At 34.2% G+C, this 23,657-nt stretch overlaps 1 protein-coding gene and 1 non-coding gene across 4 annotated transcripts in view; one reads left to right on the top strand and one right to left on the bottom strand.

Moving 5' to 3' along the window:
* Window positions 1-380: 380 nt before the first annotated feature.
* Window positions 381-23,657, bottom strand: part of LOC136038701 (extracellular matrix organizing protein FRAS1-like) — a 196,884-nt gene continuing 173,607 nt past the window's right edge. For all 3 annotated transcript variants that reach the window (XM_065722012.1, XM_065722013.1, XM_065722014.1), the window contains 6 exons: window positions 21,735-21,923; window positions 17,478-17,705; window positions 14,713-14,946; window positions 11,028-11,258; window positions 3,904-4,083; window positions 381-1,451 (listed from right to left, as the gene is read on the bottom strand). In XM_065722012.1, coding sequence (XP_065578084.1) covers window positions 1,143-1,451; window positions 3,904-4,083; window positions 11,028-11,258; window positions 14,713-14,946; window positions 17,478-17,705; window positions 21,735-21,923 — 1,371 coding nt within the window. In that variant the 3' untranslated portion in view covers window positions 381-1,142. The remainder of the gene's footprint in view (window positions 1,452-3,903; window positions 4,084-11,027; window positions 11,259-14,712; window positions 14,947-17,477; window positions 17,706-21,734; window positions 21,924-23,657) is intronic.
* Window positions 8,660-8,732, top strand: Trnav-aac (transfer RNA valine (anticodon AAC)). The gene has a single exon. It is a non-coding gene; the product is annotated as a tRNA-Val (tRNA).

Below are 23,657 nucleotides of genomic sequence, written 5' to 3' on the forward strand. Positions count from 1 at the left end.
TTTTGGTTACTATTTAGCCGGGTCAATCCTTACTACAGTTCGTTACCACGAACTTTTTGAAAATAATATTAGAGAGCAATCATTTCAGCCAGCTGCGTTTTTTAGCACACAATCAACAATATTTAAAAGACATGTTCGGTGTGATGGTCTGAATCCAGTACACCAAAATTGCCTTTGTTGCTACTTATACTAATAAGCTGAGTAGGCTGTTTGTTTCCTACGGTTTGTTCTTGAAAAGATATCTCTAATATGTTTAATAGAAATAAGAGCAAAGAATGAGATCACAGTAACACGATCTGTAAAGCTATGAAATAAAGGAATATTAAAAAATATGTAAAAAAACAGTGATTAAAACAAAATAATCTTGACTGCACCTAAAATTACAAAGAAATTATAGTCTATTTAAAAACAATTTTAAGTTTTATAAAAAGATAAGCACTGACTGCAAAAGGAATTATAATAGCTCTGTACCAACGGGTAAACATAAACTAAGTACTATTTTTTTCCAATTTTCATAGAAAACCAAAAAAAAGGAAAGCAAATACAACATGATGTCAAACTGTAAAACAAGATTGATACTAAATCAGCCCTCTGTTATATTCATTGGTTTAAAAATCGATTATCTCGTTTAGATTCTCGTTTATTCTGCTGAAACCATAAAAACGACCTCAAGGTCGCTTTTCTTTTAGATTAATAAGGTGATATTTTGATGAAGAGTTATTTTATTCTTTTGAAGAGGGGGGGGGGGGGTCTTGCATGAGATTTTAATTTTATTCATTTTTTATATAGCAAGATCAAAATCAATCAGACCTGTGCTTTTTAATCCCCTGATTTTGTTACCAGAATATTTAAATTATAGATTCGATTAGATATGAAACAAATAGATAATATATGACAGGAAATTAGCTTTTTTTTTTCTTTGTCCAATAAAATGGTTGTGTAACAATATTGGTAATCAAACTCAGGTTATTTCAAAATGAAGAGGATTTTGCTAGCATATAATCGTTTGTATTCGGGATTGATCGGTATTCAATTTCTAACAGTTGCTGCAATACCAAAAAAAAAGGAATTTGAATCGTATAAATATTAAAACTATGTACACCATTCGAGAAAAAACTAAAAAATTATAGAAATCCATGGCATTAAGCTTCTAATTTAGCTCGAATTTTATCACTAGTATTACTTAAAGGTTCACATTCAGGAATTTCACAAATACCAATCTTTTTTCTTCTTTTCTTCGTTTTGTATATTAAATAGCCACAGAGTCCAAGAATTAAACCTCCGATTAAGGGAACGGTCAGAAGTATGATACTGGCCTTCAGCCAAATGTAGTCATCAACAATTGCTAGACGAATACATTTTATGTTTGTTCCTTGACGAATGATTTCAGATCCTTCATTGGCCAAATCCCGTCTCTGTCGGTGATATGTTGCTGTTATGGTATAAATTACCTGAAATTAATTTAATAAGTTTATTTTAATGCCAAATTTACGTATTATCATCATTTTGATATTTTGAGTACTTTGTGGTATAAAAATTTGGCAGTCAGCATTAAAGACAAGAAAGCAAAGAAGGCTGTGAGCGCAATGAAAACAAACATCTTTTATCGCCTGTTTTGCTCATTCAATAAATCCATCATCTAGCTCATGTTCACAAGGCCAGATGAAAACTGCTCAAGCAACTTGTGTCATTTTATTGATAGTTAAAAGCTTCAACTTGTATTTATGCATCTTCACCGTCACGCCTGAAGATGACCTGTTATTTTGACACTTCTGAGATAACTACCAAAGATCCACTGCCAAGCTATTTTCAAAGGGAGGATCAGCAGGGCAAAGTACATCAGGATGATCAGAGGGTGATTGAACATGCATTGTTCTGCTGTTTTTCCCTTAGAGAAAGCGTTTTTGGCAATTACCTTAGAGGTGGTGAAAATACCACACACAATTCCAGGCATGATATCAACGGCACAACAATTTTGACGAGGTGATTTTTCACGGTCCAGATCCGACTGAACAAGATATAGCATCACTGGGACGGATTACGGTCTTTTTTAACGTGTTTCCTAAAACAGTACATCAATGTTTTCGCAAAAATAGATATATGGTTTTCTTTTAGCGTAGGCTAACTATACATTTTTATTGTCAAAAGAATAGCTGCTGATGTTGTTTCAAACTGACTATTCTTAAGCATAAAGTAAGCATTTTTGCATAAAAATTGACTCTAAGTTAATGTACATCTCTACTTCTTTTGTATTCGGGCATTTACACTGGCATTTACATACACGTCTAGACTAGACATTAACGTCCAATCATTCAGCTGCTTAGGGAAGAAAGTCAAACGAGACGCACATTTGTGAACGCAACTTTTAAAGACAAATGATAGATATAGCGATCAAATAATGTCAATAATGATTATTGGTAGAGTTTGAATCCCTTGACAGAAAGCTCTTGATTCTAAAACGTGGACAGGAACTGCCATGATATTAATGTCGAGGCTGATACGTGTTTAGACATAAAATTCTAACTAGGACATGCTGTGAACAACACTTTACTAAAATTGCACTTCCGTGTCCCATAGAAATTCCGTAGATTTTAATTTCCATTTACGCACGATATACAAGCTTAAACTATATCCTACTTTTGCCTTTTTTTATATTTCAGAATTACTACTTTTATGCTAATTATGAAAACATAAATAAATACTAGCAATTAATCAAAACTAAAGAAAATTGGAAGTTATACCTGAATCAACTAAATCAAAGGAAGGTAGTATCAAAGGTTATACTGATCTCCATTAGCTGGTTTGTATAGCATTGTACTTCATTTCGATAGCATATAAATATTAGCTAAGAGCATGCGTTTTTAATTGTTGAGACTATCCTCCAGTCAAGATTCAGGATAATTCCCAAATTGGTTACTCATTATGTAAAAAAAGGATAGGTATAGTAGTCGGTTTTAAATTTACTCCAAAAAAGAAGAAAGAAAATCTGGTTTCTAGAAGATAAATATTTTTTAGCTGATTCCCAGCCTCTGTTCATTTGACGAGATAGCGAATCTTACATTTTTCATAGATTAGGTATATTTTATAGAACTGATATCCCCCAATGGAGCTTTCCATAAAAAGTAACTCTAATGGTATTTCAAACATATGAAAAAAACCACCTCCTTGCTTGTAAAAACCTCTATCTTGGCTTGGGAAGACATTGCCCTTCACAGTTTTTGTTGTTTTTTTTTAGTAGAAAAAAAATCATGCCTGCCATTTTTCAGTCCTATTTGCACAGTAATGTGTTTTTCTCTCGGAAAAAATAAAGGCAAAGGAGACTGTTTTAATACATCCTAGTATATTTTCGCCTGTTGTTTAAAATGTCTTAGAGAATTATAGTCTCAGCGTGAAATCAGAAAATCGTAGTAGTTCAAGTGGGGAAATTCGCACTGGTTCAGACCGCGATTTTAACAAACTATTCCTATTATCTGCAAATATTGGGAAAAGTGCCATCTCATCCCTGTAACTTATACATTTAGTGCTACTACTGCTTCTGATAACTCATCACACCACCAAACCGCCTATGGCTGCCGTAGCCGCACACCTTCCATCTCTACTCTACACTGTCCAGAGCTTCACTTTTTATTCTCTTCCATAAAGTTCCTGCTTCTTTTCAATCTTTCATTATGACCTCTTTATACCCCGTTCAAAGATGTCCTGCTTATCTTTTGGCCTCAGTGGGATTGCCAAAATTCGCAGTTTTTAGCAACCTAATATCCTTCATCCGTAATAATTTAAATAACAATGTTAACCTTTCTTTCCCAATAGCTCTAGAGAGTCAAAACAAGCGAAATTTATTGCTGAGTTTTGAAATATCTCTATTTCTCATGCTACTGTCTACCTTTGAATTCATTCTCTTACCTGAATAAACCAGACATTGCCCGACTTGACTCTGTATAAAGGGTCAACTTTCATTACAAAGCCATCCAGTCCTGTGTTCAATGGAGTAGTTGTGATTAGCTCAGGGTGTTCACTCGCAAAAGCAGCTTCAACTGGGACATCTTCAAAAACTTTATCTGTTGCACGTGGCTCCTCCCTATCCTGAAATAAACAAATAGGATAAGACAACCACCGTCAAAAGCCTTTTTCCAGCTACCAATACTGCTATTACCACTACTAATAACTCACTGTTGCACCAAACCACCTCGGACCAACACAGTTGCACAAAACTCCTCCTCCCAGTCTATTCGAAGCTTCACTCTTTCCCCCTTCCCATTTAGTTCAACTTTCCTTTAAATCCTTCCTTACGACCTCTTCCTATTCATTCGAGGGGGACCAGCTTTTCATTTGGCCCTAAGTGAATGGTCAAAAGTACAAACTTTGGCAATATGTCATCCTTCATCGGTAAAATACGGCCTAGCTATCTATTTGTTCATAGTCCTAGGAAGTAGGATCGAACCACATTTTTCGCACAGTTTACTGTTTGATGTATGATCAGTCAAGTGATAAAATTATTCGTGCTGCCTATGGAAATCATACCTCGTTTATTCCTAGTCTAAGCGACATAAATCTTCTTAATTCATTCCACTTGTATTGTTATATGTATATATATATATATATATATATATATCTAAGCATACTGTAAAAAAAATGTTTTGTTGGCTTTTTGTCGCATCCCTCCACTTGCTAAGAGAAACAACTTAATCTTAGCAAACCACACTGGAAACCGTCCTTGCTTTACTTTTATTCTGCTCGGGTTTTGGACTCTCAGATCGCAATCACAACCACTTCACAGGTTTTAGGAGGTTACTTAGGCTGTTTACCTCTCATGGTTCCAGCGGTAGCTGCAACCTAGTAAACAAAGAACCATGGCCCAGAATAACCAAAAAGTAAGACGCTTTTTAATAAAAAACTGGTTAGTAAAAGAATTGCTATATGTAACTGATTCCGGAATGATAACTAGTATCTTGATTAGGTAGAAAGGTTATTTCGAAAACAAATTTATGGATATTTCAAAAAACAGCGTGAAACTCCCAAAAATAGCTTCGGATTGAAATAAAAAGTACACCATTGGATTTCCATGCCCGAAAATACTTTATAGGAAACATACAGTCCCCTGGCTTGAACACAAAGCAAAATAACTTTTTTGCATGGTAAGCACTAATGTGTCTTCTTTTTTTTACTACTACTACTACTAACAACTCACCGCAGCACAAAGCCGCCTGAGGCTAACTCAGCTACACACGCTCATCCTTCACCCGAATCTATCAAAAGCCTCCCTCTTTACATTTTACCCAGGAAGTTCCTATTTCCTTTAAATCTTTCTTTATTACATCCTCCCACCTCAGACGAGGACAAAGTGGTTTCCATTTAGTCCCAAACGGTTGGCCAAAAAGGATAATCTTCAGCAATCTGTCATCCTTCATCTGCAGAACGTGCCCTAGCTATCTCAATCTTTCTTTCATAAACTGGGACAAGTCCGGCTTGACTACTCCCTCTCAATTTACTAACATGCCAGTACAAAATTGTACTATTATGCCGTCTAGATGCATCTCACACCTCCACTTCATGGCCTCCACTTCACACCTCCATAGTTCATATTTTAATACTTTCTCCACTTTCTTTATATTATTTTTGTTTTCATATGATCTATCACTAAGGTAATTCTTGTACAAACTCCTTCCATTCTCTATTAAAAATAAAGCTTTTTGGCTAATATTCTCAGCCGCAGTCTTAACTATCTTCCATAAGACACCATCAGCAACTTCAAAAACTGTATTTCTAAAATTATTTCAACCATCATCCACATTGTCAAATTTTAAACTCTTAAGTTGAGCATTCAACTGTTCCGGGAAGTTTCTCTTAAATTCTTATCCTGGAGTCTACCAACATCATAACTTTCCAGGAGGTAGTTATCCTTCCGAAATTTCAGCTTTAAATTAACCGTAGACACTACTAGATGGTGACCTTTACTTTTAACATCAATAACGGCACTCCTATACTCCTATATAGTATCTTGTATTGATCCTGCCAGTCATCGGTTTACTATAACATAATCAATAAGGTTTGCTGTCTTACCATCAAGTGAATACCATGTCAATTTATGAGCCATTTCATGACCAATACTGTTTTCTTTTCCTACGCCAAATTTATCTAGGCTAGGATAGCATCTATCCCTATTTCTACACATCTGGGCGATAAAATCTACAAGTAAAAACACCATATTTCTACATGGGACCTTGTCTATTTGCTCCTGTAACTGTAAGTAAATTTATCCGAGTTACTAGTATCTCCGTCAGTCGGTTCAACAGGGGCGTGTACAACTATAACTGATACCCTGAACTTTTTAGTCATAAAATGAGCAATTAGTATAATATTATTAATACCTTTCCAGCCTAAACAAGACTTAGCAGCTTCCTTATTCATCATCAGCCCAATTCCTTGTCTATGTACCCCATCCTTCCTGTCTGAGTCAACAAATTCTATATCACTTAATTTCATGCTTCCTACTCCTCGGATTTGAGTTTCTGAAACTCCTAAGAAGTTCAGTTCGAATCGTCTGAATTCGTCAGTCAAAATGTCGATACGATAGTAATAACATTTAACGTCGTCGTTTAACGTCAGTAATAACGTCGTAACATTCCAAGTTCCAATGTTCATGTTTTTAAATCATTGAAGTTATTTTGGCCTTAGGAAAAGCAATGATCTGGTATATTTAATTTGTGCTTATAACTAGTATTAAAGTTTTCTCTTTTTTTTTCCTCTACTCCTGGCACACCCCTAGGACAACTTGCCTTAGCAAGGTCACGGGCAGGCTAAAAGATTTAGTTGAATGACTATTTCTCATGCATTTTATATATATATATATATATATATATATATATATATATATATATATATATATATATATATATATATATATATATATATATATATGTTTTTTGTTAAGTTAAATTTTTATTAATAAACTTAACTAAATAACCATATTTCTAAAAAAAGAAATGAATGGAATAATTTGTGATTAACTAAAACGTACAACACTGGACAATGTAGATGATCGATAGAATAATTTCAGGAAAAGAGTTTGTTAAGTAGCAAACGGTGTCTTAGGGGGGAGGGGAGGGGTCAGAAACGCAATAAAGAATATTAGCGGAAATACTTTAATTCAAGTAGAGAAGACCAGGGGCTTGTACAAGAAGTATTTGAGTGATACATATGAAAATAGGAGCAATGTAAGGATAGTAGAGGAAACACTAAAATATGAGCTAAGGTGTGGAGTGGAGGCTATGGATAAATTTTCTGAAGAACTGGAAGACCCATCCAGTTGAAATTACATTTTAAGAGTTCGCATAACATTTGCGAATTTGTTGCAATTTGTTGATCGATGCAGATAAATCCGGTGGTACTCTAGCGCTTGGAACATACAATGTTAGTAAAGCATTTGATTCGTTGGTGTATCGCTAGACTTAGTTAGACTTCTTCTGTACATGTACCGCCATATAAAAGCCAAAAATACGTATACCTGGAAGCAATTTGCTGAGTGATGATATACCAATTCATATCGGGGTTAAGCAGGGTGCGGTTACTTCTCCCACGGTTTATAATAATGCAACGCTTCCAGCTCAGTGCCAACTTTCTTCGTGCTGTATATATAAAGGTACTGATTGGTCGATATTATGTTATGCAGACGACGTTTTTAATATTAGTAGGACTATCAATTGGCTAGAAAAATGTTTTTTGGAGATATGTAAAAACTATAGTGATACTGGACTTTCCCTAAATGCTGAAAAATGTGATGTTTTGATTTTTAATGAAATAGATACGACTAGATCAGATAATATATCTATAGATCTGAATGGTACAGAAGTAAAGCCTTGTGTTAAGTTGAAATATCTTGGCCTTCCTATTCGAAAAAATCGGAAGAAAACTAGGCTATTGATGCTAGAAAGTATGGAAACGAAAATCCGTCGTGCATATGGTACCATTATTAGTTCTCAGTTTCATTGAATAGAGCCCATCTTGTGAGAATTTACAATAGTGTCGTCCTGCCAAATATTCTTAGTACCGTTTTACCCTATATTCAGTGAATCTGACCATCTTAGGATGAAACGCGTTTTCTTCAAATTTGCTAAGTTTCTGTTGTGAGTTCCTCCGTGGACCCGCAACCCCTATTTGATGAAAAAATATAGCTTGTCTGACCCGTGTGCTAAGTCAGCTGAGCTGAATGTACACATGTGCAATAAGCAAACCGGCCATGAATGACAAAGTGTTGTTTTTTGACGTAGAATTTTTTTTTTTTTTTGTATTTTAGAATGTAATTACGATACATTGTTTCTTTCTTCTTTTTTTTCAATGTACTCCATCACTTCATTATTTTGTATGATGGGTTATAAATAAATACATACATACATACATTTAAGAATTTGCTCAAGTACTAAACAGCGATAAGTTACAGGGAACGATATAGAAAAAAAAAAGTAGGCTATGTGACACTTTGGAAGTGTATTTAGTTTAGATAATTGCTTAAGGTAGCTTATGATGAATTATACTTTCCAGGGGAAATTGTGTTTTTCACTTTTACGTCTTGAAATGTCCCTGCTTTTCGACTTTATTTAAACTAAATTGTAGATTATCACCCATCTCATACCTTCCAATTTTATTCTTTTATCTATATAACGTTTCCGTAGTGTAGTGGTTATCACGTCTGCCTAACACGCAGAAGGTCCCCGGTTCGAAACCGGGCGGAAACAGTTTTAGACTTAAGTGTGTAAACAATTCTAACTTCGTCAGTTGGGTTTGTTTCTTTTCTTAGTTTTTTTAATTTAATCAGTTAATTTCTTCCGATTTAATTCCGATTTCTTTGTCAATGCCTTTTAATCCAGTCAATCTACAATTTGAATCGAAACATTCGCTACACAAATGTTTCTTTCACAAACCAGGCTAAAAAAAACTTGCTAGTTCCAAAAAAAAAACGTTTAACGACCTAACCCCTCCCAAAATGGTTAAATTTTAGGTTGAGGTCGAGAAATAGGCTAAAACTCGAGTTTCTAAATTGTGAATTACAGATGAGTAGAAAGCTCTTTTTCGAGAGTAACGACGTAAAAGCCTCGTAGGAAGTGGGATGTGGAATAGAATTTAATTTCTAGAATATTTTCACGGGATTAGCTACTCCATGGAGCATAAATTCCTCGCGGTAGAACGAATAAAGAAAGTTAAACATCTATTGTGTTGGAACTATGTAGTCTATGCTGATACGTTACTTACTAACCGTCGAATCGTGACTGTCTTAGACGGTTAATTTTTTCATATTAAATGTATTTAATAGATTATGGTGTTTTATTATTTTTCCCGCGCTTGGACTGCCTTTGGTGGGTTAATTTTGTATTTTATGGTTTTTGACTAGGATAGGATATCAATGTGGTATGATACTTCGTTGAATGCATAGTTTTTTCATGTCCTTCTTCTTCGGTTCAGAGTTTCCCGTATCGACTCGAGAGGGCTGAATTTCGCAATACTGAGTTTCTTTAATGAATTTGTCATTTCCTTGAATATCAAAGTTTACAGCAACACTTTTATGAAAATTTCTTGATTTATTTTCCGGTTCCAAAATTTAAACTCATGACAAGTATATAAAGGGAATATTAATTCTTTTCCCAAAGATTTGACATTTTCTATGTGCTTGCATCGATCAGAGCATGAGCAAGGGTGCTTTTTTTACGCTTCTCCCTCCGCCGATGCATCATGAAATTATTATTGTACTTAATGAGATATGTTAAGAATTTAGGTTAATTGGCCTGTTAGCTTTGTGCTAAATAATGTTCAGTTGCTGAGGGATATTGAATTGCGCAGCTCTATGGGATCGTAAGCTATAAAAAACAGTGTATTCGAATACGGCTGATTACACTTTAAATAAAAGTATTTTTGGGTCTTCAACATTTTTAGTTAATTCGCAAAATTTGGTATTTTTGTAAGCAGCAGGCTAAAACGTCGGTCTCAGGTTTTCAGACAGGTGATGGTTACAATTGGTACTAGTTAAATATCCCGAAAACACTCAGGAGAAAAACTGGTTGGTCTTTCGCATTCGGTTATGATTAGCTTGGTTTCAGTGAGGAAAACGACAATGCAAGCAATTTCAATAAAATATTTAATACATAGAGGTCATTAGGTTAGGTAATTAGCATAATGTGTCCTATGCGGCCTGCCTTTCAAAATTTTCTTCTGCAGTTTCAATAATTTTGTTAATGAAGTATTATATTTTCATCATATTTTGGGATCTTTCATTAACATTGACCTAGACGCTGCCATTATGATTAACCTACATTCACTTCTTGGGTGTTTTCAGAATATTTAACACGTACCAGCTAATTTAATATTCCTCGGTTATTTATTTTAGTATGTATAATTGATAGTATTTTATAGGCATAGTTATTTAAAAATTCTACTTTGATAAACAGCTGGCTAAAACACCTGCTTCCAATGTTCGAAAATGTGTTTAATTTCAATTTCATGGCTGTTGATTACAATAACTTTGGCAGTTGTTTGAATCTTCAACCTTGTTAGTTAGTCAGGTAGTTCATTATGATTGCTTTAGTTAATTTGTGTCAATTGTTATTATTCTCCAATTGTGCTAAAATAAAAAAATAGACTTTTAACCATGCTATAATAATTAACCGTTAATTCATTTTTTTTTACTATCTCAATTTTCAAATTAAAAATGTAGTGTTATTCTTAGGAAAGGAGTCTGTAACTGATGTAAGATAAAAATGTAAGATAAGTAGAATTCACTTTCGGTTTAAATTTTTCTTTTTTTATCACCATCAAAACTGCATATTTTCTTATTTCATAGTAAAATGTTATACCATAAAGCTTCAGAGTATTTATCATAGGGATGCACACACCCATTGTATATTCCCTTGAACATAGTTATGGTAGTAGTCTATTTTCTATTGAAAACATTTACTTTATTAGTTCAACAAGTAGCCTACCATTCTTTGTGCTTAACAAATTTTTCTTAGAATAAAACTAATTGATATCTATTGGCTTACCAAAAGTAATAGCCTGTGTCGAAGTTTGGGTGAATTTTCCAGGCATCCATACTGGGGACCGTCTTTGTAGACGCTGCCACTGGGATCATAAGATGGAATATAACCATCCCGCCCAGCACATACATATACTCGTTGTATTTTAATGCTATAGGATGCATCTAAAGCCTGAGATGGAGACCATCGAACTCGACCGTAAATAGAATCACCTATATCGAACTCTTCCTCAGAGGCCTGAAAAAAGGAAATTATTGAAAAAAGATGCTTAAAAAATAGAGGAGAATGATGAGATCTAGACTCCGTCTTCATAGTCATTTTTGTTGGACTGTTCATTGAAGAAAATTCTAATTATGACGTGCTTGAGTAAAGCATGGACGAGAATAAATGCTGCAACATTATCTGTGATGAAAAGTTAATATAGGATCTAAGGGCTGAAAGTATTGGAGACAGCCCCTACTAAATATACTTACAAAAAAGCGACAAGAGCTCGTATCGACATATTTGTCTTTTTAAAACATTTTACTCTGAATATTCTTCCCGTCTCTATTATTTCTCTCTATCTTTCCCTCCCTCTCTCTCTTCTCTTTACTCATATCCCCTATTCTCTCTGGCTTCCTATCCGCCTCACTTTTTTCTCTGGCTTGTCCCTTTCTCTGACCACCTCTCCCTCCATACTCCTCTTCTTTCTGACTCCCTCTTTATCTTCTCTCTGACTTGATCTTTCGCCAACTTAATTGTTTAATTCTATCTGGCTCTTTGGCTAAATGTTTTCTTGGTATTGTTCATTAGTAGACAATTCAAAATTTAGCTAGGCCTACGTGAAAACGTTTGTCTAGGATAAAACAGCACAACAAGTCTGGGATAAAAAAAGACCAAGATCGAATCTAAGAACTTAAGACATAAGTAGTAAGGTTCTAACTCCTACTTACACGATAGAGAGTAATAAAGGAGCATGAGTAATGAAGAGGGTGTCCAAAAATCATGCAAGATGTCCATTTTAATAGAACTATGTTTAAGGCTAAAACTTTATTGCATTATCTACTATGGCAACAATTAAACTTTGATGTTTTAAACAAAACTGAGAATGTTATTTCAGGTTTCGATTATTTTGGTCTGTAAAATCCTGAGTAGTGAAAATACTCATATTATTTGAAGGACCTCTAATCTCACAAAGAATACCTTTTCGGTGTGGATTATGGACAAAGGAGAGTCTTAGAGCCGTTTTCTGAAGACAAGTAAATGGGTAAGTAACAGGAGTAGGCTGTGGTAAACCTTCACCACATCAAAGTCTCGAGTTTTGAAATTTTCTCCACAACTTCTAACACTGTATAATGATTCACCAATTCTTTATTTATATCTGAATCACCCTTCCCCCCAACATCAACCAAATATATGTTATCCCTTCCTCGAGATAAATTTTTTTGCCAGGTGCCTAGAATTCAATTATATACATATAGAATGTTTATGCTGTACAACACTTATTAATAAATAAAAATGGGTTCACTCTCCTAACACTCCAGGCAGACAGATTCTTTTAGGCTTTGGATGCTTATTTCCCTTGTCATTCCAGGCACCTTGTTGGTTAACTAATATTGAATTAAGTTTTTATTAGCGCAAACGTCTACGTTTATGAATGAAATCATCACTCGCCTTGCCTGACAATCATCGTGAATGGGCCCAATTTGGCTTTGGACGCTTATCTGCCTGTCATTCCACGCAAATAAAGGTCCTGTAACAATTCTAAATTCTTGGTCAACTTGCCTAAAACCATAGGCAGATGTGTCTTGTTTGCCTCTCGTTCCAGGCAATCTAACGGTCCATATCAATTTTAAAATCTTGGTCAACTTTCCTCTCTAGGCGGGTGTGAATTTCAAAAAGCTAACAGACAAGTATTTGTCCAATGACAGAGTCATACTTACTCCCGCCATTTACCCATGCCATTTAACGAAACACTTGGAAAGCTAAAGCTTTCACCGTTCGCCTGCGAGTCCAGGGCACTTGTTGGTCATGTGTTAATTATATGACACGGTATTCCACCTTTAGACTACAAGCAGCCATGCCTATTAGGCTTAGGTTTCACTTGTTCGCCTGTGACTCCAAGCAATTTCAGCCCCAGATTTTGCATACAAGTCCAGTGAATATTGCCCATCACAAGTCAACCCAAAATCAATCCAATCTAGCACAGGTTCGACGACAAGTCGAGCCTGTATTAGATAACAACCAACCTGAACTATCAGCAGAAACAATCGGTATAATACAAGATGCTGTTACCTCTCTAAAGCCATTAGAAGCTCCAGGACTTTTGTATGACAGTCTAATTTGAGCTATGGTGTCAATTGGGGGGACCCTTGCCACCCTATATTGTCACTCCTAGATTTTGTAAAATATTGTTTTGGAGTTTTTCTTTTATAAAATATTTTTTGGGATATTTTCAACGTAAAAAGCCTTTTTTGCCATTTTCATTGAAAAAAGACAGGTATTGAAAACCTTTAGGCCCTTAGGTATTGAAAATGCATTCTGACTCCCCCCCCCCCCCCCACACCTTCCATTTGACTAATATTTCGTGAATTGAGGCCACTGACTTTGAGCCAGTTCAAACAAAAATAAACTTCAAAACTTAAATATTTGTTGCGACAATTTTGTAAGGCTTATTCTAAAAATAAATATATATAAAAATAAAATATAATCTTTTTATTCTAAAAATCAAAAATTTAAGGAGTTTGTGGAACAAGATAGAAGTACATGCAACTGAAATGCCCCCTTACAAAAGCTTTATTGATACTAAATGTGCCTACCTTGACCTTAGGTGTAATAGGTGTATCACAAGAAATAGTAACTTTTGATGATAAGTATTTTAATAAGGCAATCGATAATCCTTTTTAACCTGTTGTAGCGCAATGGATTGATGTGCTTGGCAATACCAAGCACCAGGGTTTGATCCCCGCTGCAGCAAAGTTGGAGACAACTTGCTACTTGTCCTTGTAAAAAACAACCAGCAACTGAAACGTCGACTCGACGCCCTATGCGCCAGCAATGGCTCAGGAGGATCTTTATCCTTAATCCTTTTTCATCCAATTGATAATGCAGTTTGTTTTCTTTTTCTTGCCAAAGTGTTTATACGGGGGATTAAAAATAAATTCCTATTATGAATAGTTAAAAAGTTAAAAAGTCAAAAAAAAAGGAAGAAAAAGAGCTGTATGATTTTCTTCCAAAATCTGCACAGCGTCAAGTTTTTTTCCCCAAAGACTAATTTAAGTACATGCCTGTCATATAAGCTTTATTTCTCTAAAGATTGTATTTTAAATATATAGAGACATAAATGGATAAAGAATGACTTTGGTCTCTTCAATAAATAAAAAAAAGAAGAAAAATCAGGATGCTTTATAGATTATAGCGGGGATCCTCTAACACAAAAGGCGGCAAAATAATGATTCTTCAAACTGATGTCTGGTCCAAACAAAAAAGTTTCTGTTGCAAAAAAAAAAGAGTTCTCACAGACTATAAAATCATCGTTTGAGCTAGGAAAACAATAGCAATTTAATCCTTCAATGCTGTGGTAAACTAAATTCTTTAACTTTCACAATCTTGCTTTACAAGACAAAGCCCTCAAAGAAGAAATGCATGTTTGTTTATCAAGAATTACTCTAGCTAGATAATGAAGACCTGGGAGCCTGATACACATCCATACCTCCAGATTATTAGGATCATCAGAACCATCCTCACTGAAGATCCAATTATTTTTTGATAAGGTGAATTCAGTATTTAGGGAATAAATGGCTGGGACAGTCCGATGAGCATGCTTAAAAGCCACAGATAATGGCATCGAAACTGGATCCTGTGGCTCACATCTCTCAGGTGATTGGCTCATATCTTGATTGAAAACACATGGAACAAGTCTTAGTTGATAGTCCCCAGAGTAGTCCTAGAAAATATGACTAAACTTAAAATTTTCTTTTACACATCCATATGTTACTTAGTATCAAGGGCGCCGGCACAAAATTCTCCTGGCTGGAGGAGGGGGAGTAGACTCCAAAATATCAGTGGTGGTTGGGTAATAGTTTTAGATGGTTTAGGGCCCCAAACTACGACTTTACCCCGAAGAGGACGAATTTGCAATCAATTTAAAATTCTGAGAAGCTAATTGATTTAAAAGTATCAATGACTATACTTTAGGCTTCCCATTTGTAAAAGAATTAATTCCAAACGGTGGCAGTACAGGATTCAACACAGTTGATTCGCTTTATTTGTGATGAAATTAGGCTACATTTGGCAATCTGTAATTGCGTATCATCTATAGTGAAGGGAGATGAGTCACTTTATAGGTGGATCACTTTATAGGGGTAGGGTAGATTCCTGCAAAAACACATTTCGATGGACAAACCACTTACTCTTCCTAAGGCTTCAGATAAATGTTCAAAGACGTGGGGGGGGAATAGTAATTAATTAAAATGTTTCTCTATACAGCTAAAATGTTACATTCCCATATCTCTGAAGCAGTTAGTCTGTTTAAAACAGGCCTTCTTACTTTTGGGCAGTTTCCTATTATTTCTATACGAACTGTTTAAGGAAAAAGAAAAAAAAAATCAAGAATTACACATACTGCTTTTAATATAGCAAACTATTGATTCTTGAGCATCTATGAGGCGTGTGGCAACCGTTACAAAGATGACGACGTACAAACAGCAATGAACTTTGGCTATTGAAGGTGGCGGCAACTTTTTATTAAGACTTTAAAATTAGTTGAGAGGTATGATGAGTATTTGAAAAAACTTCGTAATTATGTAAAAAAAAGAGTAAAGTATGCACTTTCTCAAAATAATTTTATTCTTTTGAAATAATCTTTCGTTGTGTACTTGCGATGAAACGGACCTTACTTAAAAAAAACGCCTCGTATTATGTGAAAAGTTCCAACCAACCATTAAGATAAGCGAAATACCAAGATTTTCTGTAAAAAAAAAAAATATGACACCAATCTTGTTACATCAATGTCCTTTGGAAGGGGCAGTACCTTACATTTTACCTATCTTGGTAATGAATTAAAAATGTCGTCCCCCAAAACAGAACCATACCTAAAGTACTTAAGTATGGAAACGTCAAGCGGTCCATTAATTCTCCCACTGATTTTTAAGTTTAAATTTTTGCAAAGGGATATTTTGTAATATTTGTTAGTTTTGTAAGTTTTAGTTAAAGAACTTTCAATTTCGTACTTTAAAACACACATCTTCAACATATGAAACTAGCCAGAAAAATGAAGCTTCGAACCCGAATAGAGATCGCATTAACTTTTCAGTGTTTCACGAAAACAAGATAAAGTTTTGTGGATCCTACCACTCTACTACTCTACCATCCCACCAATGCCATTCTCATTCTCCAATCCCATTCTATAATGGGTATCGGAGGAATGGGTTTTGCGAAAACTTTTCGGTAAGAGGGGAGAGGTGACAAAACTCAATAAGCGCATTTACACGTGAAATTTAGATAGAATTATCAACGGAACAAAGTCTATTGGACCTATTTAAAGGAATGAGGTATCCCGTTTTACGTTTCAGTATACCACTTTTTGCCCTATTTTGCAACTTTTTAAAGTGGAATATCGGTTCGATCAAATTAAACCAAAACCTTAGCTTTTGCATAGAGTTTTTATATAATGCAATATCTTCATTCTATTTCACATTTATGAGGTTTTGAAGTTACAGTCGGCAATAGTAAAAAGAGAGTTGATAAGAACTAATACAGATGGCAGCGCAGAAAGAGAAACGCTTCATTGGTTTACATTGACCATAGAAGGAACACAGTCATCATTTGATTTCTATACAACACGATGCCGTCGAATATAAATAACCAACAATCTTTCCAAAATAGACAGAGCTTACAAATATGTAAAACTATTTTTATTTTTATATGTAAAACTATAAACTATATTTTATATGTAACTATATTTTTGTAACTATATTTTTATATGTATTGTATATTTTATTGTATTGTATATTTATATTGTATTGTATTATTGTATTGTATTGTATTATATTTATATTGTAATATTGTACATTGTATTTTGTATATTATTATTGTATTGTATATTTATATGTATGTATATTTGTATATGTATATTTTATATGCAACTATATTTTATATGTAACTATAAACTATATTTTTATATGTAAAACTATATATATTTTATATGTAAAACTATTTTGTGTTTAATATGTAAAAATGTTTTTCTTCTGGAATGCTGGACAATTAAACTTCACTACTTTGAAAATAGCATCCGTCGAAGATTTTTTAAGATTGCGAAAGAATTTTGGGTTTAGCTAAACTCACTTTCAGAAACACATCAATAAAAAAAATTTTAAATAAAATTTTTAGGATACAACTTGTTAATGTAATGAACTTAAAAAAATAATTAAAATATTCCCAAATTAGTCATAATTAGTAAATTTTTAGATTACTAACATTGAGACTAAACAATGAAACCGCCTTCCAACTCTGTTCCACACCACCAACAGTGTTCTTAGTCCAGGTTAAGGTCAAATTGAAAGGCGTAGTTACTCCAGGAGGAGATATGAAGCTTGCTGATGTTTTCCCTAAACTATTTTTCGTAACATAATAACCACTGAATGACGAATAAGTACGGAACTCGACGACCAGTCGTCCATCTCGATCGCTGGCGATCCTAGTCACCTACAAAAAAAATGCATGTCAGTAAATATAGAGATTTATTACCAGCTCTGATAATCAATTTAATATCGTTTGAGCCATAAAACGTTTGCAAACGTTTTATGGCTCAAACGTTAACGTTTTTAACATTAACATTTTTTAACGTTAAATTAATTAAAATTAAGCATTAACGTTTTTAAACTGTTAATAAAACAGTTTGCTGTCGTTTTCTACTCTCAACAGCTTATCTTCCAGCTTATATAACTGAAAAACCTGATACCCTAAATCTTAGTGACAGTGTTTTTTTTCGTTTGAATGCAAAAATAAATAATAATTACTAACACATTACGAATACGCAGTCAATAACAGCATTTCACAATATATAACACACTTATATAACACATTTACACTAACAGAGTACAGCAATGTAGTACATTAGATAATAATAAACATTACTAATAACCAATATTTTTGACCGCTTTCCAGTTTTTTCAAGGTTTGTTTTAACCAAAGAGATTATAAAGAAGAGAGGAAACGACAAGATAAGTCTATTGAAATCATGGAATCAAATGAAACAAAAACATAAAAAAATCGGTCACAAAATCGGCTGTTTTTCAGGTTGCTCGAAGAAAAAAAAATGCGATTTAGGTGTACTTGTTTTACCTGACTTTAATTTTAGGATAGAAGTTATTTCAAAGCAGTGAAAGCTCAGAAGAAGTTTTTGAAAGTCCATTCATTTTGTTATTTCTTTGATGCAAAATGGAGTTTTTGACAATTTAGAGTGAAAAAAATGTAAGTAAAGAAATAGTATATAACTTAAGTAAATAAACATAAATGGTTGAAAATCTGCATATAATTTTTCCGCTGTCTCAAGTAAAAGTTTTATTGTAATTTTTTATGTAGTAGACTATTATCGCAAAACTGGCAGTAATCATAGCAAAACAACGATATTCGATGAGAAAACTGGGTCCAATAATTTATTAAAAACCAGCGTTAATTATCAGGAACTTGCTTTATGGTTTCACGGTTCTATTGACAAAACATCGAAAAGAAAATTTTAAGATTGAAAAAGGGTGTACACATAATAAAGAAAAATACCTACAGGGTTCTGTCCGCACAATAAGCAGATACAGTATTTAGAGGGATCACATTTTGACAGAAAGCTACTAAAACCGTACAAAACCGGTGAACGCTGTGACAGTTATTGGAGTTCATTTAAATATTTATAAAACCGACGATTATTCGTTAGAAGCTACATCCTGTGCCAACATCCCATATAATTACTTGTGTGCTGTCACCTGTGACCCCTTCTTGGAGATTATGGTATTTGTTACCAAAACAAAAAGAAAAAAGAAACAGCCTGAAATATAATCTTTTTATCTTTCTTATGTTCATTTCTAAAGTCAAGAACAGAACAATACTTGACCATGTTCAGTTTTATAGATTTTTTGCGGGGCAAATAACTTATTCATGAATTTATCAATATGTTATGAATATATGTTGTTATTTGCTTTTTACTCTAATAGTTTCGTTTGATTCTTTGAACGGATTAATAAAATGCATTTCTTTTATTATATGTCATCTGCATTAAAAGCAAGATGGTCTTTGTTCTTGTTTCCAGAAAATTTGTTCTTAAAAAAATTCCTTTTCCCAATGTATTTTTAGGCGATTACACTCCACTTTTTCTAGGGGATAGTGTCAACCGATATTGGAGAAAGCCACCCGATATACTCCCTCGGGAAGCGGAGTCAATTGGCCTGGGATTCCCGTAGGCCAAATTTTGCAATAAATATTCGCTATAGAAGCTGAAAAAGATGATATACAAAAGAAAATAGAGCTTTCATTTTTTCTGGAGCTTCATCTCTTGATACAAAACGTTGAAGGCCTGTTTGTTCCCTCAGAAAAATTTAATTAGGACTCTTGAGGGTGAAAAAATGCTGTCGATGTTCTGCCCTCAGCTAATGCATTTGGAGGACAAAAAGTCAAAGAAAAAAAATAAATGTAAGGTTTGGTTGATTAACTAATTTGAAAAGAAGACTAGGACGAGAGGCCTTTATCAAACCGTTCGTGGTAACGAACTGTAGTAAGGAGCGACCCGGCTCAATAGTAACCAAAACTCTAAACAATTGAATTTTGATATCAATAGCTACATCAAAAGAATCGCATTTTAATGCTGATTTTAAATATATAAGTTTCATCAAGTTTAGTCTTACCCATCAAAAGTTACGAGCCTGAGAAAATTTGCCTTATTTAAGAAAATAGGGGGAAACACCCCCTAAAAGTCGTAGGATCTTAACGAAAATGACACCATCAGATTCAGTGTATCAGAGAACCCTACTGTAGAAGTTTCAAGCTCCTATCTACAAAAATGTGGAATTTTGTATTTTTTGCCAGAAGACAAATCACGGGTGCATGTTTATTTGTTTGTTTTTTTTTTCCCAGGGGACATCGTATCGACCAAGTGGTCCTAGAATGTCGCAAGAGGGCTCATTCTAACGGAAATGAAAAGTTATAGTGCCCTTTTTAAGTGACCAAAAAATTGGAGGGCATCTAGGCCCCCTCCCACGCTCATTTTTTTCCCAAAGTCAACGGATCAAAATTTTTAGACAGCCATTTTGTTCAGCATAGTCGAAAACCATAATAACTATGTCTTTGGGGATGACTTACTCCCCCACAATCCCTGGGGGAGGGGCTGCAAGTTACAAACTTTGACCAGTGTTTACACATAGTAATGGTTATTGGGAACTGTACAGATGTTTTCAGGGGGATTTTATTTTGTTTGGGGGTGGGGCTGAGGAGAGGGGGCTATGTTGGTGGATCTTTCCTTGGAGGAATCTGTCATGGGGGAAGAAAAATTCAATGAAAAGGGCGCAGGATTTTCTAGCATTACTATAAGAAAACAATGAAAAATAAACATGAAAACTTTTTTCAAATGAAAGTAAGGAGTAGCATTGAAACTTTAAACGAACAGATATTATTACGAATATGAGGGGTTCTAATAATACTTTAGCATAAAGAGCGAAGTATTTAGGAGGAGATCAATACCTCGCTCTTTATGCTAAAGTATTTTTAGTAATTTCAACTATTTATTCTACGGCCTTTCTGATTCAGGGGTCATTCTTAAAGAATTGGGACAAAACTTACGATTTAGTGTAAAGAGCGAGGTATTAACGAGGGTACAAACCCCCTCGTATACATAATAAAAATATAAGGTTATGAAAGTTTGTTACGTAAGTTAATTCTTAAGTTACGTATATTTCTTACTAATAAAAACATTCGTTAAAAATTAAAAGTTCTAGTTGCCTTTTTAAGTAACCGAAAAATTGGAGGGCAACTAGGCCTCCTTCTCCACCCCTTATTTCTCAAAATCGTCTGATCAAAACTAAGAGAAAGCCATTTAGCCAAAAAAGAATTAATATACAAATTTCATTTTAATAATTTATGTGCGGAGAGCCAAAACCAAACATGCATTAATTCAAAAACGTTCAGATATTAAATAAAAAAAAACTGATTTTTTTAGCTGAAAGTAAGGAGCGACATTAAAACTTAAAACGAACAGAAATTACTCCGTATATGAAATGGGTTGTCCCCTCCGCAATCCCTCGCTCTTTACGCTAAAGTTTGACTCTTTGCCACAATTCTACTTTTTAAAACAAATAAAAGCTTTAGCGCAAATAGCGAGGGATTGCGGAGGGGACAACCCATTTCATATATGTAGTAATTTCTGTTCGTTTTAAGTTTTAATGTCGCTCCTTACTTTCAGCTAAAAAAAAATTAGTTTTTTTTTTATTTAATTCCCAACCAAGAAACAATATGTACGATACTTTGCAAAGCACTAAGTTTCTCGGATTTTCCTTTCTATTTTAAATAAAGCAATTATTTTACGAATTGCTTTCGATACAAAATTACTTAGGACCCGGTTAACAAATTGTATAAGTTAGAGTTTGGTGGAAAGACCAATTTTCGACAAACTTTTGATAAGTTCTTCAAAGAGTACTAAAACCAGCAATGTGCATACATGTAGTTTTGGTATTCACATGAAAAGAAAACAACCTGTGGTTTCGTGACTAAGGCTGGTTTTGTTTCTAATCCTTTATGCCACAGGATTGGATCATACTCAAGACCAACCTCGAGCTCCGTGCTATACTCTACAGTAGACCAGCCATAAGGGGGCAGGGCCTCCACTAGTGAAATATGAAGCGGTAAACGAGTGACTATCCTGTCTCGTCCCTGTGCATCAACCTAAAAATAAACCATTATAGGTGACTTCATAACCACAAATACTATCAACTTCATTTAAAAAACCGCTTACATGTGTGTTTATTATTATTATTATTACTAAGGCTCCACATCAAAATACAAGAATGTAGGGCTTATATCCGCGGGTCTATTAGTGCTCCTCGGGGGTTTATATTTTGAGATAGGGCTTGACTACCTCTTTTTTACCTTTTAAAAAACAGCCTTACGTAGTAATATGAAGGTGTCCACCATTTTTTCTCGATCTTGAAAACCCAACCCGTCAGCTTTAGTTTTTTGAAGCAGATCTTGTTTTTTGGCATAAATTATATCTCTGTGTATTTTCTATCTGATTTTTAATGCACAAAATAAATAGAGTAATTTAATCCCAGGATAAAGTAAAACTAAATTTGATTACGTTTTACAATTAAAATCTGAACAATCTAAAACAGTTACTTTTACATGAATAGATTAACTAGATTAAACTTATATATTGATAAAGTAAAGAATCAAAATTAAAAGATAAATAAGCAGCACGTCAAAAGCATAACATGCAAAACCGTACCATTGCCCTGACTATAAAAATAATGTTGGAAGAGTAAAAAAAAAATAAGTAACTGAATATAATTTTCAATAATGAAGTAAGGTGCATAAACAAATCATTCAGTAATACCTGAAAAAAAAATCAAAGAATATTCAGCACATCTGATTACAAGGCTTTATGTACTCAGAAGTGGCAACAATGTAACACTCACTAGCACCTAAAAACCTGATGAATTTACATAAAGATAGTTTGACTTACAGTCTACTAAAATTCAAGAAATGTATGCTGTTGTGTAGTGCACACAGGGGGATTAGGAAATTTACAACTTCCATGTAAGAAATATTCCCATCTAAATTTTAGTTGTCCCAAAATAAGTGCCCCCAGTGAGCGTTAAAACTTATTGGTAAATAAAAAGACGTTTGAACATACAACAGGAACCACCGCATCCAAGGGTTTGAACAGGTACAATACCCATATAACCCAACTTATTGATATATATTATTAAAAAATGCGTTTTATGCTGAAGATTTTCTTAAGAATTTCCATCCCCCCTCCCCTCTCACCTCGTTTAAATGTATATGGGAGGGAGGAAAATGACTGCTACCATGGCATTGAAGGCACTGGGTTTTCTTAAAATTTAACAGGACTAGTAACAAGAAGAATTGGGAAGTTTTTTTTTCAATATCAAAGGACATATTTTCATTTTAAGTTTCAACCTCAACGAGTCCGTAAGAATGAAAAACTCTAAGAATGAATTTTATTACTTATTATCGTTTTTTAAAAACTAATCTCATAAGCGGGAAGACAATTATTTCATAAAAGGTGCCTATATTAGTGTAGGTCACCTACAAACCTACACCTTCAATTTTAACTTTGCTTTATCTTGCGGTCCATTCTTGGCTTTCGACGGGTCTAGATATAGGTCCCGCCCAAAGTGAATATATATCCCGAGACATACTAAATTACGTATTTTAGTTCACAGTAACTAAATTAAAATAACTCCGCGTTATTTCAAATGATCTTACACGCCTAAATATCAACTTTGGACGAGGATGTTTTTGTAACGGTCAAGAAATAAGGGTTGGAAATTTGTTCCAACCCTTCACCACCGTTATTTTTCTTTCGACAATAAAGTACAGATGCAAATAAGCGTGATGAGCCATGGCAAGGGTTCTTTTTGAAAATGAATAACTGCA

This window comes from Artemia franciscana, chromosome 18 (genome assembly GCF_032884065.1).
Source record: "Artemia franciscana chromosome 18, ASM3288406v1, whole genome shotgun sequence".
NCBI lineage: Eukaryota > Metazoa > Arthropoda > Branchiopoda > Anostraca > Artemiidae > Artemia > Artemia franciscana.